Below are 13,945 nucleotides of genomic sequence, written 5' to 3'. Positions count from 1 at the left end.
GAAAAATAAACAGTGATATAAATTGCCTTCCTCTCATAAGGCAGATGTTTGTGCCTCTTAGTGAGAAAAGGGCTCAGGGCATAACAAGTCATGACACTCAAATGCAAGTAATTTAAAAACAACAACAGCAACAACACCAGCTCATGGAGGAGGCAAAAGCAGCATGGGGCACTTAATCCATTCACAGACTGCCACTGTGAATCCACTCAAGATGCTTTTCTCACTGCTCTGAAGTTTCAAATGAGTGTCTCTAAGGACAACTCTCTATTTGGAACTCAATAGGAAAATTGCCTGCATACTCAAAGACACAAGACAAGGTGCTATATGTTAAACAAGCTGTAGTTTACTGATATAATTGAATTGGCAAGGGGAATTGAGCAACCTAACCCACACACTTTTAATGCAAGTTCCTACATTGGGGGAGACAACAGCTGCTGCGTATACCACCTTTAAAGCATTCCCACCCTGAGTCAGAGCCAAGGCTCACCTACTGATGATCCCCAGCTTCTCAGTGTCTCCATCCTCCTGAACAAAATTGGGTAGGGGGGTTCAAAGAAGCAATGAATTGCAGGGCCCACTTCAAGCTGTGGAAGCTGTTGAGCTGGATCCACAATGCTTGCCCAAAGGGGTTTCACCCAGCATCCTGAGCCACAGATACCTCTGGGGTTGGTCTTGGGCTCCACAAGAATCCACCCTAAATCCCTAACAATCCAAGTAGCAAAAAGGCAATCAGAGTGGAAGTCAACAAATCCCTACTTGACTCTTCAGCCCAACTCATTTTGGATTGCTTTCAGGTCAGATGGGTGAGAGCTGCTTGCCATGCCCAAGCTGACTGAGAGAGGCAAGAAATGTGCAAGCCATAATGGCCCCAAAGAGCCCAATCCCCCTCAAATCAAAACCAACCAATTGGCTGGTACCAGAATAATCATGCCCCAGATAAAGGATTTGGCAAAAACCCTCCTCACTCCAGGCTCATAGGTAGTGGAAAAGCAAAGGAGAAAAAGCTGCAGTGGGGTACAGTTAGCCATTGCCTTTCAACTGCTGCTTTTCTGCTTCACGTCACCTGTCCTTAAAGATGCTATTTGGGGGATGAAGGGCATGAATGACATTCATATAACTATGTAGTCCAGCATTAAATAAGCATTATTTATTTATCCATCTATCAATTGGGCAACCCAGTCCTATCCAGCTCTGGTGCAGCAGGGCCACTTAGCCCATGCTGTATTCAGTGCTGGGAAGGAGCAGGCTGCAGGTCTCCTTGATATAAAGCAGGGGTGTCCAAAGTTTTTGGCAGGAGGGCCACATCGTCTCTCTGACACTGTGTCGGGGGCTGGGGGGGGAAGAATTAATTTACATTTAAAATTTGAATAAATGTACATAAGTTTACATAAATGAATATATTAAAGATGAACTTATATGAATGAATGAAGGTCTTGCAATAGCTCAAGGCCTTGCACAAAGCAAGGTCAACCTTTCCTTTGCTGCTGCTACTGCATCACAGATGTGAAACAGCAAGCAGTGGAGGGAACCCTCATCCCACAGCTCATGCAAGAGGTCAAACAGTCACCCTCACGCTGAGAGCAGTTGCGTCAGGCCAGTGTGGGCTCCAACAAATCTCCAGAGTGCCAGATGCCCATTGGAGACTGGGGGTTCCCTGAGGGCTGCATTAAGAGGCCTCGATGGCTGCAAGTGGCCCCAGGGCCAGGGTTTGGGCACCCCTGATATACAGCCTCAGACTGCACAATGCGGCTACTTGGATCTGAGTCTGCCAAATGGCTGGCTCAAGTCTGAGTTGCTCCGAGTGGCACAGGCCTTCCTGCCAGCACTCCCTATTTTCACCATGTTGCAGAGAGCTTTATGGTGCTTTTGTGACACCCTAGGCCAGCATAGTGGTTGTGCGCCAGTCCTAGGGGAGAGCTGGATTACACTGCAAGTATTCTATCCTGTCTTTATTTCTCCAAAGAATCCTCAAAATGGTTTACAATACTTTAAAATCCAGTAATAAAAATCCAGTAATAAAACTCTCAGTCAGCGCTGGTCACTCCAAGAGTTGGTGTCATGAGGCCCTTCTGGCCTGGACATCTCTTCTCCTTCCTTCCCTCAGCCTGTGCAGATCTGGTTATGATGTTCGTGCAATGGCTTTTGGCCATGATCAGAGCCCAAGTGGAATAGCCTTCTGCATATGCATGATGGCAAGCAAATTTTCTTTCACTGGCAGTCTTGTTTGCCATTTGGGAAGGCTCCTTCACCTTGGGAAGGGATTGGGCAAGGTAGAAGGAGAGTTCCAAGAACGGGCAGCTGAACATATGATCACAACACTATGAATAGTGCTTTGGATCCTGGTCAATGTCCTCTACTGGCAATAGCCACTTCCTCATCCTGGTTTCAGTACCCCTTGAATTCATCATCTTTTTGTGTGCCAAACTACTCAACATTTCCCTAAGCCACACTTTCCAAACTTTTCCTCTTGCTCACTTGCAAAATAAAATGTTCAAAACAGTAGAAAAACAGGTTTAGCCTACTTATCCACGAATTTTGCATCTGTGGATTTGGCTCAATGCGGTTCTTCCAACCCCATATTCAGCCGCATTCAGCCCAACCTAAAGCCTTCACAGGTGACTGAAGCTGTGCTCTGGTTGCCTCTGGAGGCTCTTCTGAGGCCTGCGGAGGTAGCCAAAACCAACCAAAAACTGAAAGTGCCTTTCTAGGACCTCCGGAAGCCATTCTGCAGCCTCCACGGGCCTCAGAAGAGTCTCCGGAGGGAACTGGAGCACAGCTCCAGTCCCCTCTGGAGAAGTGGTCTATGAGGCTTTTGGGGGCCTTTCTGAGGCCCATGGTGGCTGCGCACAGTGTCCACAGGCCTCAGAAAGGCCCCCAGAAGTCCTAGAAAGGCACTCCTGAACACTAGAACTGCCCTTCTAGAACCTATGGAAGCCACTCCGTGACCTGAGGAGGCTTCATGCAGCCTCCATGGGCAACAGCTCCAGACGTGACCACAGCTCAGTGGACCCCACATAATTTGGTTTCATGCAGAATTTGGTATCCATGAGGGTTCCAGGAACAGAACCCCTGCGGATAACAAGGGTCCACCTGTAGTAATATCAAGGCTTTGTTTCTCCACCCAAGTATTGCACTGCAGTGGATCAAAGAAAAGGAGGAATTTTAGGAGAAAGAAAATAAACTTGTAGGCAAAGACTTGAAGTGAGCCTTCTTCATGGAAGAAAATAATGTTAAATTTTCCCCTAGGAGTAACTGCCCAAATAAATTAATATGGTCCAGGCTGGTAATATTCTGGGCCCAACAACAACAACAACAGTATTTATATACCACTTTTCAACTAAAAGTTCACAAAGCGGTTTACAGAGAAAAATCAAATAACTAAATGGCTCCCTGTCCCAAAAGGGCTCACAATCTGAAAAGACGAATGATTAAAGAAGATGATTAAAAGAGGATTAAAAGGTCCAAGAAGATGATTAAAAGAGGAAGACAACCACCACCACCATAGGGGAACCAACAAAAGGGAGAAATTGGGGTGGCTACTGTTGACATTTACACAAGTCTATCTGCTGTCCAGAGAAGGCAGGCTACTGTCCAAAGCGGGCAACTACTGCCCACCTGTTCTCTCTGTGATCCTTGCAGGGTGTTGCCTTAACCCAGCAGTGCTCAAACTTGCACCCGCTGCATGCCCAGAATATGGTCCCCATCCGCACCACATTCAAGTGTTCTGCTTGGGCGCCACATGACGTTCTCTTTCGGAGGACAGACGCTCTGGACAGTCGCGTCATCTGCCCAGTGTCCCAGAAAGCCACGCGTCAGGATGTCCAAGCAGATGCAACTGCCCAGAATGTCCCTGTCCGCTGAAAGACGAGGATGTCACACGTCGCCCAAGCGGAACCAAAAGGTCCGCTCACTGGGTGGACAGATCCACAAGAACGCTGGATCTGACCCCGAGGCCTAGGTTTCATGGCTTGCCTTAACCCTATTTCCTTCCCTTTTCCTCTGAGCATGTCCTCTTTTTGTCCTCTGACCACCAACCTTATAAGATGTGCATACCAGGGCCTCTGATGCCCCCACCATCTTAAGCACAAGGCCTGCAGGGCAAGGCAACTCCATGGTCTTGCCATCCCTAAGTGTTAGCTGAACCTCTGATCCTAATCAGATGCTGTAAATATGCATTTGATGGAACCGTGAGTATACATCTTTTTTTTTTTTGGCAACGTTAACAAGCCTCTGCCTCATGTGTGTCTTTTATTATTAGCACTTAGCCGGATGAGGGAGCTTCCCTGAGATGATACATGGGAGGGGGGTGTCAGTTGTCTACTCTGCCGTCCCCATCACCAAATAAGAAAAATTTCCAATAGTTACTTACAACTGGCATTCTTGGCCCCAGAACAGATGTGTACACAAAGAACCTTCTATGGCAATTGGCCTGTTCCCACAGGGAAGAACACGCTGACAAAAACCATAGCTTTGAGATGAAGGTTCTCTCATTTGTTCCAGCAAAATGTTTTCCTCCACAGAAGTGTCTTTGGAATGATTCCTTTGTGGGGCATGCTCATGAATTTTTCAGAAAAGATCCATCAGATCTGTATAAAAGTTCATTTGGTGGCTGCCTTTTCCTGGAAAATTCTTGTGAACAACCAGTCTTAGGGAAAGATTTTCATTTGTATGTTTCCATGGGAATCATTCCAAAAGCATTTAGCAAGAAATTCAAAGACACACTTTTGAATGCTGGTGTGCTGAGCCAGGCTAAAAATTATCTCATGATGATGGGAAGCTGGGGAGAAAGAAGCAAAGGAGAAAGAGAAGAACAAAGTTTATAAGGTTCTTCTAGTCCTCCTTAATCAAAGGGCTTGCCAAACATAAACAATGTAAAATAAACGCATCCCTTCCCTTCTTTGCTGACTTCTGCTATTGCTGCTTTCAGCAGAATTGAACCATTTTGACACAGAGCTTCACTAGGAATAAAAGGGCAAGACCTTTGGAGCAGCGCAGTGATTCCCAAACTCACTGGGGCTGTTGCGCCCTTTGCAGTTAAAGGGGTGCTGCACAGTGCCGCGCACCCTCTTCCTTCCAGCTCCCTGGGCTGACATACCTTGAAATCTTACAAGATTTCAAGTGATTTGGGAACTGGGAACTGGGAGGAAAAGGCCATGTAGTGCCTCTGTGAGCGCACCAGGGCATACTGGGTGCTGCAGCACACATTTTGGGAACCTCTGAATCAGGTCAAAGAGATAGGATCTGAAACCCAAATTCAAACCTCCCCAGTCATAAAAAATATCTTACCTCTGTCACTGTCGTAAAGATATGCAAACTTGGTCCACTGGTAATATTCAATCAAGCTCAGAAGTGCCCCTTTGAGATCGGGTCTCATCTGGATGACAAAAGGGTGCGTTCCATCTGTCGGGAAGCTGGGTGTTATGAAGGAGACGTGAAGCGTTCCACAAAATGATGTAATGGTATTTACAGACTTCTTGTCATAAAATCCAAAAATAGCAAAGACTCCTCTGGAAAACTGGGAGCAAACTGGAAGAAACAAACAGAAAGACATTTTAGCAAGTGCCACTGATTTGCACAGCTTTCCCCTGCATTTTGATATACAAATGTTTGGTGCCCTTGGTACATCCAGGTTCAGAGCTGGTATTTCTTTGAATACTAATTTCTGGGGAGCAACAATGGAAGAGGGCAATTGCCCTTATCTCCTGCTTGCGGGCATCCAAGTGGTATCTGGTAGGCCACAGTGGAACACAGGATGCTGGTCTAGATGGAACTTCAGTCAGATGTGATCCAGCTGGGCTCTCTTATGTTCTTATAGTAAATACATTGTTAGAGACAGGCTGAGACTGGTTGGCAACCTTCAGTCTCGAAAGACTATGGTATAAGCCTACAGCACCCAGTATTCCCAGGCGGTCTCCCATCCAAGTACTAACCAGGCCTGACCTTGCTTAGCTTCCGAGATCAGACAAGATCCAGCATGTGCAGGGTAACAGTTGCCAGTGATTTTTCCAGATGGACAATCCCTTTGTACTGCTTGCTATAATTCTATGGTCTCACCACCAGAGTTTTCACTTGTACTACTACATATGGTAATTTCATGTCCCATGCATGACATCGAGCGGAAGGGTGATGCTTAGGATGCAGGCCTGCTCAAGGACTTTGGAAGGCCAACCCCAGTCTATCACAGGCAAAATGAGAACCACATGGTGGTGGGTCAAAGCATTGTCTAAGCCTGAAGGAAAATAGCATGCATTTTTGCAAAGCTTGCAACTTGATCAAGAGCATTACAAAAATTGAAAACTCAACTAATATTCTTCACCCTATATAATGTGTGGTAATTTGTCCTTGAAGGAGAACTTTTCTTTTTGAAAAAAGAATCCTTGGAAAAGCACACTTGAAAAGTACACTATTTAGCTTATGTTGTTGCCTATGACTTCTTATAATGCATTTCTAAATTAAATACAACTATCTTTGGATACAAACATTTTTCCTGATTCATACCAACTTTAGAAGCAGCAGCATCTCATATAGAGGTTTGCTAGGAGACCACTGCCTTCCACACCAAGGGGGAACTTAAGTCCCTCACATCTCAGGGCATCAGTGGGTATGGGGATGTGGGTAGCTGCACCAGCAGTGGCAGGCACATGGTTGTCTAATCAACAGCAATGCAAACCATGGGCTACTGACATCATCGATTGGGCTCATGAATGGCACAGCTTGTCCTGAAACAGAATGCCTCTGGACTCTGCCAACACCACTTCATCCCACCCTCCATTGTGTCTGTTTCCCTCCCCTAGTCAGAAGTGGAAAGTGACAGTCTTGCTCATTCATCAATACTGTTCATGCCTTAGCTGAAGTCCTCAAAACATTTGGACTGTATTCTGCCCAAGTTAAAATGTATTGATTGGCAGACAAGTGCTTAACTCTTCAAGAGAGATCAGTGAAGCTCAACAGTTCTCAACTTTGTCTGGACTGTAGATTTTATCCACTTTGGCTGCAATCCTATATATACTTACCTGGGAGTAAATGCCATTGAATTCAATGTAGCTTAGTTTTGAGTAGAGATTCATAAGATTGTGCAGTCAGGTACCCCAGTGAAGCCAAGATATTTCATGACACTGTGTGTAAATCAGATCAAATCTAGCTTTTCTTAATGTAACTACCATATTCAGTGCTCTGAATATTTTATCGTCACATAGGTGTTTGTAAGGTTAACCCACTTTCCACACATCCAGTATTACTTGGGATGGATAACAGTCAGCATTTCCCAGCAGATGAAGTAATTTCTAGCCGGTTAAAGCAAGGACCACTTGGAGCCTTGAAGAACACAACCTTCTTTCTCATACACACACAGCCCGAGGAGGCCATCCTTTCCTTCATTCTTTCTTCCCAAGTGTGGAAACTTGCAGTATTTTTTTTTTTCCATTTGGCTAAGGCTGCGGTTTTCAAACTGTCCGGGAGTTTGAAACCCACAGTAAGTCTTTGCGGGGGCGGGGGGGAGGCAGCAGGGGTAGGGGGAAGGCAGCGACTTGATCCTCAAGATCGCATTGCTCAGGGGGCTGCAGGGACTGGGGTGCACCCTCCAGTCCCTGAAGCAGCCATCCCTGTGTGTGGGGAGCCCTGCGCGAGCACCTGCAGGGCGCCCCAGGTCAGGGAGAGGGAGAATGGAGCAATCTGCTCTGCCTCCACAAAGTGGAAGTGGAGTGCAGTCGCCCCACTCTCCCTTTCCCTGACCTGGAGCGCCCTACAGGCGCTTGCGCAGGGCTCCCCACATACAGGGAAGGCTGCTGCAGAGACTGGAGGGTGCACCCCAGTCCCTGCAGCCCCATCAGAAGCTATCGTGCTCCGCTTCCAGTTTTGCGGAGTGGGGCGCGATCACACCGCTTTGACTTGGGGAGCCCTGCCAAAGGTTGCACAGGGCTCCCCACACCCCTAGGAGGCTGCAGGAGGCTTGGGCAAGTGTACCCAAGCCCCTGCAGCCCCCCTGAGCGGCACGATCCTGTGGATCCCAGGACCCACAGGTTGGGGCGTCACGACACCCCAGTTTGAATACCAATGGGCTAGGGAGACATTCCCTGGGAACTCTCCCCACTTCACCAAACTTCTCACAGGTTCACGGTTTGGTTACTCAAGGATGGCATCATTGACTCTCAGAAATTACTAGTTGCTAGCCTAAGCCACTTCTTTAAGCTCCAGTGAAAGGTTGTGTGTGCAGTGAGTACAACAGTTATTCCCATTTCGCATAGTTATAATGGCTCTTGTCAGCTTTAATGCTGCATTTAACAGCTACAGTGTGCTGCTGTTTTAGTAGTTCTTAAAAATTATTATAATAATTGTATTAGTTCAGCTTGATCCCCAATTGGCTCCTTCAATGAGGAATAAAACAGAGGAACAAAGGGCAACCTAAACAACAGCACAGGGATAGGGAGAGAAAAAGTAGCTGTGAACAGTAGTCAATACACATAGAAAAGAGAGGGCCAAAAGGTTGGGAGGCTGCTCCCCCAAGCATTGCCTTTGAGGCTACAAATGGACAATAAACACTTTCTTCCTACTAAACATTGATCCTTCTTGACTCTGTTGGATTTTAATTTACTTGTCCTCCTTTTAGCTACACTGCCTATGTAGACTGGCTTCTATTGTGTTATAAAACCCTGAAATGATTATGGCGATTATTTCTTTGGATTTACTGGGAAATTCTGATTCACACTAATGCAATAAAAGGAGGAGAGAAGAAGCAGAGGCACTGTTCATTGTATTCTAGAGCTCTGTTTCAATAAACTTTTAATATCAGCATTATAGGACTCAGCAGAAGCAGACTCTTCTCTCTAACCCTTCAGGTCACAGAGCAGGAAGAACAATCCTCTTGGGTATAAACAGCATGCGGATTACTCCAGTTTTATTATCATCTCAGACAATAAATGCCTATAGCAATGCTGATCAGTAAAGCCTAGACAAATCACCCCATCTTTCTGGTCATCCAATTACTCCAAAAATGCAACTTGCTTTCAAGATGTCCAAGACACCAAGGTTATTTAGTATCAAAAGGAGCATGATCAAATCTACTCATGGTTCTTATTTATTATTTGTTTGAAGTATTGATTTAAAATATCGGCAGTCCAATCCTACCTAAATTCCTGCAACAATGCAGCAGGGCCAGCAGGGCTTTCTGCAGCCTGGATGTCTCCTCCAGGTAAGGGAACCTTTCTCCCCTTGCCCTGGGGAAAGCCCCAGAAGCCTCTATTGGGGTATTCAGGTGTGCGCCAGCAAACTCATTGGTACAAGTACGAGAGAATTTATGTTGGTGGATCGGGCCCTGACAGCAGGATAGGGTGCCACTGATCCCCTCTTCTAGGCCCACTCTGCCACCCCTCCCCACCCTCTCCTGCTCTTCCCCTCCCCTGTGCTGCTCAGAGAAGCTGTTACCTGCTCTGGTGTGTGCTAGGTACTGTACAGGCACCAGCGGGGTGGTACAGCCTTCCCAGCGGCACATTGTTGCAATGTGCTTTATGGCATGTTTGCAACAGGCTACACCAGCAAAGTGCTCACTCCACCAGCAGAGATACAACAGGATTGTGCCGTTATTGAGAGTATTTTCATTTCAGAAGTGAGCGCACATTGCCAGAAACATGCCCCATTGATCAAAACTGAACCTACTTCATACCATTCAGTCCTATCCCCCGCCAGCCCAAAGCGCACAGCACCAACAACAGAGTGTGCACTGCATGCTATGGTAGGGGGGAAACCAGTCAGCCTGTTAGAGGAAAGTATAAATCCTTTTTATTTACAATGTGTCTCCTTAGACCTATGCCAGTTATTTGACTGGTGTAAGTCCAAGGAGAGTCAGTGGGGATATTGGGCTGGGGAAAGGGGCATAGGATCTTGCTGTGCGGTATTGGCACTTCAAAGTGCTTCAAAGCAGCCAGAAGAAGGCACCAATGGAGGTGAGGTGGCAGGACCATCGGGTTGGGGTGGGGAAGGGCAAAATGAGGCATAGATGGGGAGAAGGTAGGGCGGAATGAGGCAGTGAAGGAGTGGGTGATGGGCCGATCGGTCCAGGAAAGGGGCATCGAGGGCCACCAAATCTAACCCTCTTTCCAGACGCGATCCTGCAGCACAGGTCCACACAGACTTCAATTTTGGCACAACTGCATCAATGTGGGGGGGGGGGGGGAATCTGATTGAACTGTAAGTTGAGTACATTAAAAAAAAAATGTCTTCAGCTGAAATACTTTCGACTAGGCACCTGGTAAGGATTAATGTGTGATATCTTAAAATTTAAATTGAACCACAGATACATCTATAGGCAAATAGCATGGCAGTGTAGCTTTACATTGTATAGCCTCATCACTCAAAATAGTGCTATTAAAACCAGTGTCTCTTGGTGAGTTTTCTGAATCATGGCCCCAGGGGTGTAGAATAAATCAGTATTCACTGATGTCAGTTTGATTTCTAATGTTCACTGCAGTAATGAGTATAATTACCATGATACATATTCATGAACCATATGTAAAACCACATAATCTGTAGTAAAAAATAACAGATATTATTTAGTTATCAGCTGATCAAACCCAATAAAGTTTACTAGCAATTTAAATCCACAATAACCTTGCTAATTAAGACAACTGGATGAACAAGATATCTTGATTTAATGGCTGTCCCAATTAAGAGGGGAGGTCATCTAAAAATAAAATCTGCCTCTGAAATAAAAAATGAAAATACATCAGTGTATTCTAGTATAATTTAAGGAGACCGTGCATTTGTTGTTTTTAAAAAAACACATATTTCTCACAGTAATCTTAAGTAGTATGTCTTTATTGTAATTTCTTTTATACATTCTGGACCTCTGAAGTTAGTAGAACTTTTGCAGGTGAGTTTAATACATTTGGATTTGTATCATCCACCACAGCCAAGAACCCTGTGTGCGCTCCAGGTCACAAAAACTGCACCATTCACTTCACTTGGGAGTATCAAAAGTGGTGTCCATACAGAGATGGCTATGGGTAACCCAATCCTATGGTGGCTGCTAGCACTGCGGTACGGTGGCACCAGAATGGCCACCACTATATCCCACGGGGCAACAAGCCAGCTGGAGGGCTCCTCAGGGCAAAGAAACATTGGTTCGCTTACCTCGTGTAGTGTTCCCACAGTCCATATGGGTCTACTCGAATCTGCACCAGAAAAATCACTGTGCAGATCTGAGTAGCCTGTGTTGGGCTTTCAGGTGCAGGGGGGCGGGTACAGGATTTGGCAGCAGCCTTTACCACTGACCCAATCCCTTCCAAGGCCTGAACTGTCCCTAGGCTGCCCTCCTCACCTTCCTCGGACAAGAAATGCATCCCCACCGAAAGCACTGTCTGAGCAGTGCAGAGGCCCAGAGCCAATTGGCTCCACCCTCTCCCCCGGGCACCTCTCCCCTCCTGGCCAGCGCACCATACCCAATGGCATATTTGCAACAGTCATTGGCAGGGCACCACCCCAGCATAGGATTGGGCCCTTAGTTAAAGTAAATGGGTCTTCAGCTTCCTTTATCCACTGGTATTAACATGCCTGCACTGAAACAAAGAAACTGTGAAATGCTGCTTTGTCATTCGCCAAGGGAACATGCACTGCAAGCAAAGAGAGGAAACAGGACCCTGGACAGTCTTGCAAGGGATCATCATAGTGGAAACATGGCTTCCAGATACCAAGAAAAGACAATCAACCTGGCAAAATGGCATTCATTGTAGTAAGGAACTGGCAGCACGATACGTGAGAAGGATCTTGGATTTGCAGTGGATCACAAGATGAACTTGAGCCAGCAGTGTGATGCGGCTGCAAAGAAGGCAAGTGCAATTTTAACCTGCATTAGTAGAACCATAGCTTCCAAGTCAAGCTTTGAGCAGTTGTGATTCTGCAGTACACTGCATTGGTTAGACCTCACCTGGAGTGCTGTGTCCAGTTCTGGGCACCTCACTTCAAGAAAGATGCAGTCAAACTGGAGCAGGTTCAGAGAAGAACAATGAGGATGATCGGGGACTGGAGAACAAGCACTAAGAGGAAAGGTTGAGGGAGCTTGGAATGTTCCGCCTGGAGGAGAGAAGGCTGAGAAGTGACGTGATAGCGCTCTTCAAATACCTGAAGGGCTGACATGTGGTAGAAGGGACAAATTTGTTCTCAGCTGCTTCTGAAAGTAGAACCAGATCCAATGGGTACAAACCACAAGAGAAGAGATTCTGATTGGATATCAGGAAAAAATTTCTGACAGTAAGGGTGCTTCAGCAGTGGAATAGATTGCCGAGAGAGGGGGTGGATTCTTGCTGAGGGAGGGGGTGGAGGCTTGACAAGCAACTGCTGGAGATTCTCTAGGAGGATTTCCTGCTTCAGGCAGGGGTTTGAACTAGATGACCTTTTAAGCTTCTTCCAACTCTATGATTCTACGATTCTGTAGTCAAAGTTTCTTTGAAAGGGAGCAAATTCCTGACAGATCTGCTGAATACCATGGTAGGTATGCTACTGGTTCCTACATGGCAGGTATCCTACATGGAAACAAAAGTCCTATATCATCATCATTTTTTTTTGAAATCATATACATTAAAAAAACAAACTCCACTATGCATTTCTCTTACATATGCATCAAGAGAATAGAGGAAATGAGATCTGTATATGTCGAATGTTTTGCTGCAATACCAGTTCAAAATAAGGGACCATGTGAAACTGGGGCACTCATTCTGTGGAATTGTATGGTAACCTTTTGAAGGGTGACCACTGTGTTCAGCTGGGTCATTACATTCCACAAGGAACAAGCCTTTAAATTATAGATTTTTGTTAGGATTGCGCTGTGCAACTGACATGACTGTCAAAAAAGTAGCTATTGTAAATATGATAACAATGATTTTTTTTTTTAACAAACTGAGAGCCCAATCCTGTGGTCTGCGCTGTGCCTCTGCGGCACAGACCACAGTCGCAAACATGCTGTAAGGCACGTTTGCGGGGCTCACTGCTGGGCTCCCGCTGGAGGTGGCTCAGCTCCAGCCGGCACTGAGCCACCACCCAGCAGGTGCCTGTGTTCCGCAGCTCGGCGGTGCCTGTGACCACCAGGCTGCGGAATGGGGAATGGGGCAGGGACAGGAATGGGAATGGGGCAGGGGTGTTCCAGGGGGCAGGGAGGCCAGCGTGATGTGGGAAGGGGGCGGGGAGGCTGGCGTGATGTGGGGGGGCATGCCAGAGGCATGCCCGGGGGCGGGCAGGAGGAGGATCAGTGGAGCTCCGCTCCACAGGATCCTAGGCGGTCATGGAGGCTGCATGCTTTACACAAGCGCCTTTACTTTAGCGGCACACTTTGGGCGCCACTAAAGAGAGTAGCCCCATTGCGGGGCTGCCTCCCTTACGAACATCCCCTACTCCTGAGGTGCTTCCCGCGGTAGCGCAGGAGGCGCTGGATTCGGCAGCAGCCCTCGTGCTGCCGCCGAGCAGGGGCTCCCTAGGCAGCTCAGGATTGGGCTGCCCCTTAGGATTGGGCAGTAAGACTCTAGGTGGATTCGGCTCCACCTTTAATGGTTGATGATCATTTAACGGAGTTAGGCATTCATTACAATATTTACAAACACTATTTGGTAAACAGAAAATTGGAAACTGCATATTACTTACAATTTATTGCAAACCATTTGTTTACTTATCTGTGTAAACTTCTTTGAGAACTTTTTGCTCAAAAGCGGTCTATAAATAATACTAATATTAGTAGATGCTATAATTTTATGTGAAAATACTGCATTTTTGCTGACAGAGCACACCACAGACCAACTGGCAGGGCCACACAAGAAGGACCACACAAGAACTGTGTTGGGTGCACATAGTTATAAGGAGCTCAGAAGGCTGATCCAAATGTGTTGGTGACCAAATGTGGAGAAGCATCAATCTATGGCTTTACATTCACAGTGGTCCATTCATGGCTCTGCCAGATAAAAACTAA

At 46.5% G+C, this 13,945-nt stretch overlaps 1 protein-coding gene across 3 annotated transcripts in view; it reads right to left on the bottom strand.

The window, feature by feature from the left end:
* Window positions 1-13,945, bottom strand: part of GRIA2 (glutamate ionotropic receptor AMPA type subunit 2) — an 89,092-nt gene that overhangs the window by 38,499 nt on the left and 36,648 nt on the right. For all 3 annotated transcript variants that reach the window (XM_066631910.1, XM_066631908.1, XM_066631909.1), the window contains exon 3: window positions 5,287-5,526. In XM_066631910.1, coding sequence (XP_066488007.1) covers window positions 5,287-5,526 — 240 coding nt within the window. The remainder of the gene's footprint in view (window positions 1-5,286; window positions 5,527-13,945) is intronic.

This window comes from Tiliqua scincoides, chromosome 6 (genome assembly GCF_035046505.1).
Source record: "Tiliqua scincoides isolate rTilSci1 chromosome 6, rTilSci1.hap2, whole genome shotgun sequence".
Lineage (NCBI taxonomy): Eukaryota > Metazoa > Chordata > Lepidosauria > Squamata > Scincidae > Tiliqua > Tiliqua scincoides.
This window is presented reverse-complemented; position numbering and strand designations above follow the sequence as displayed.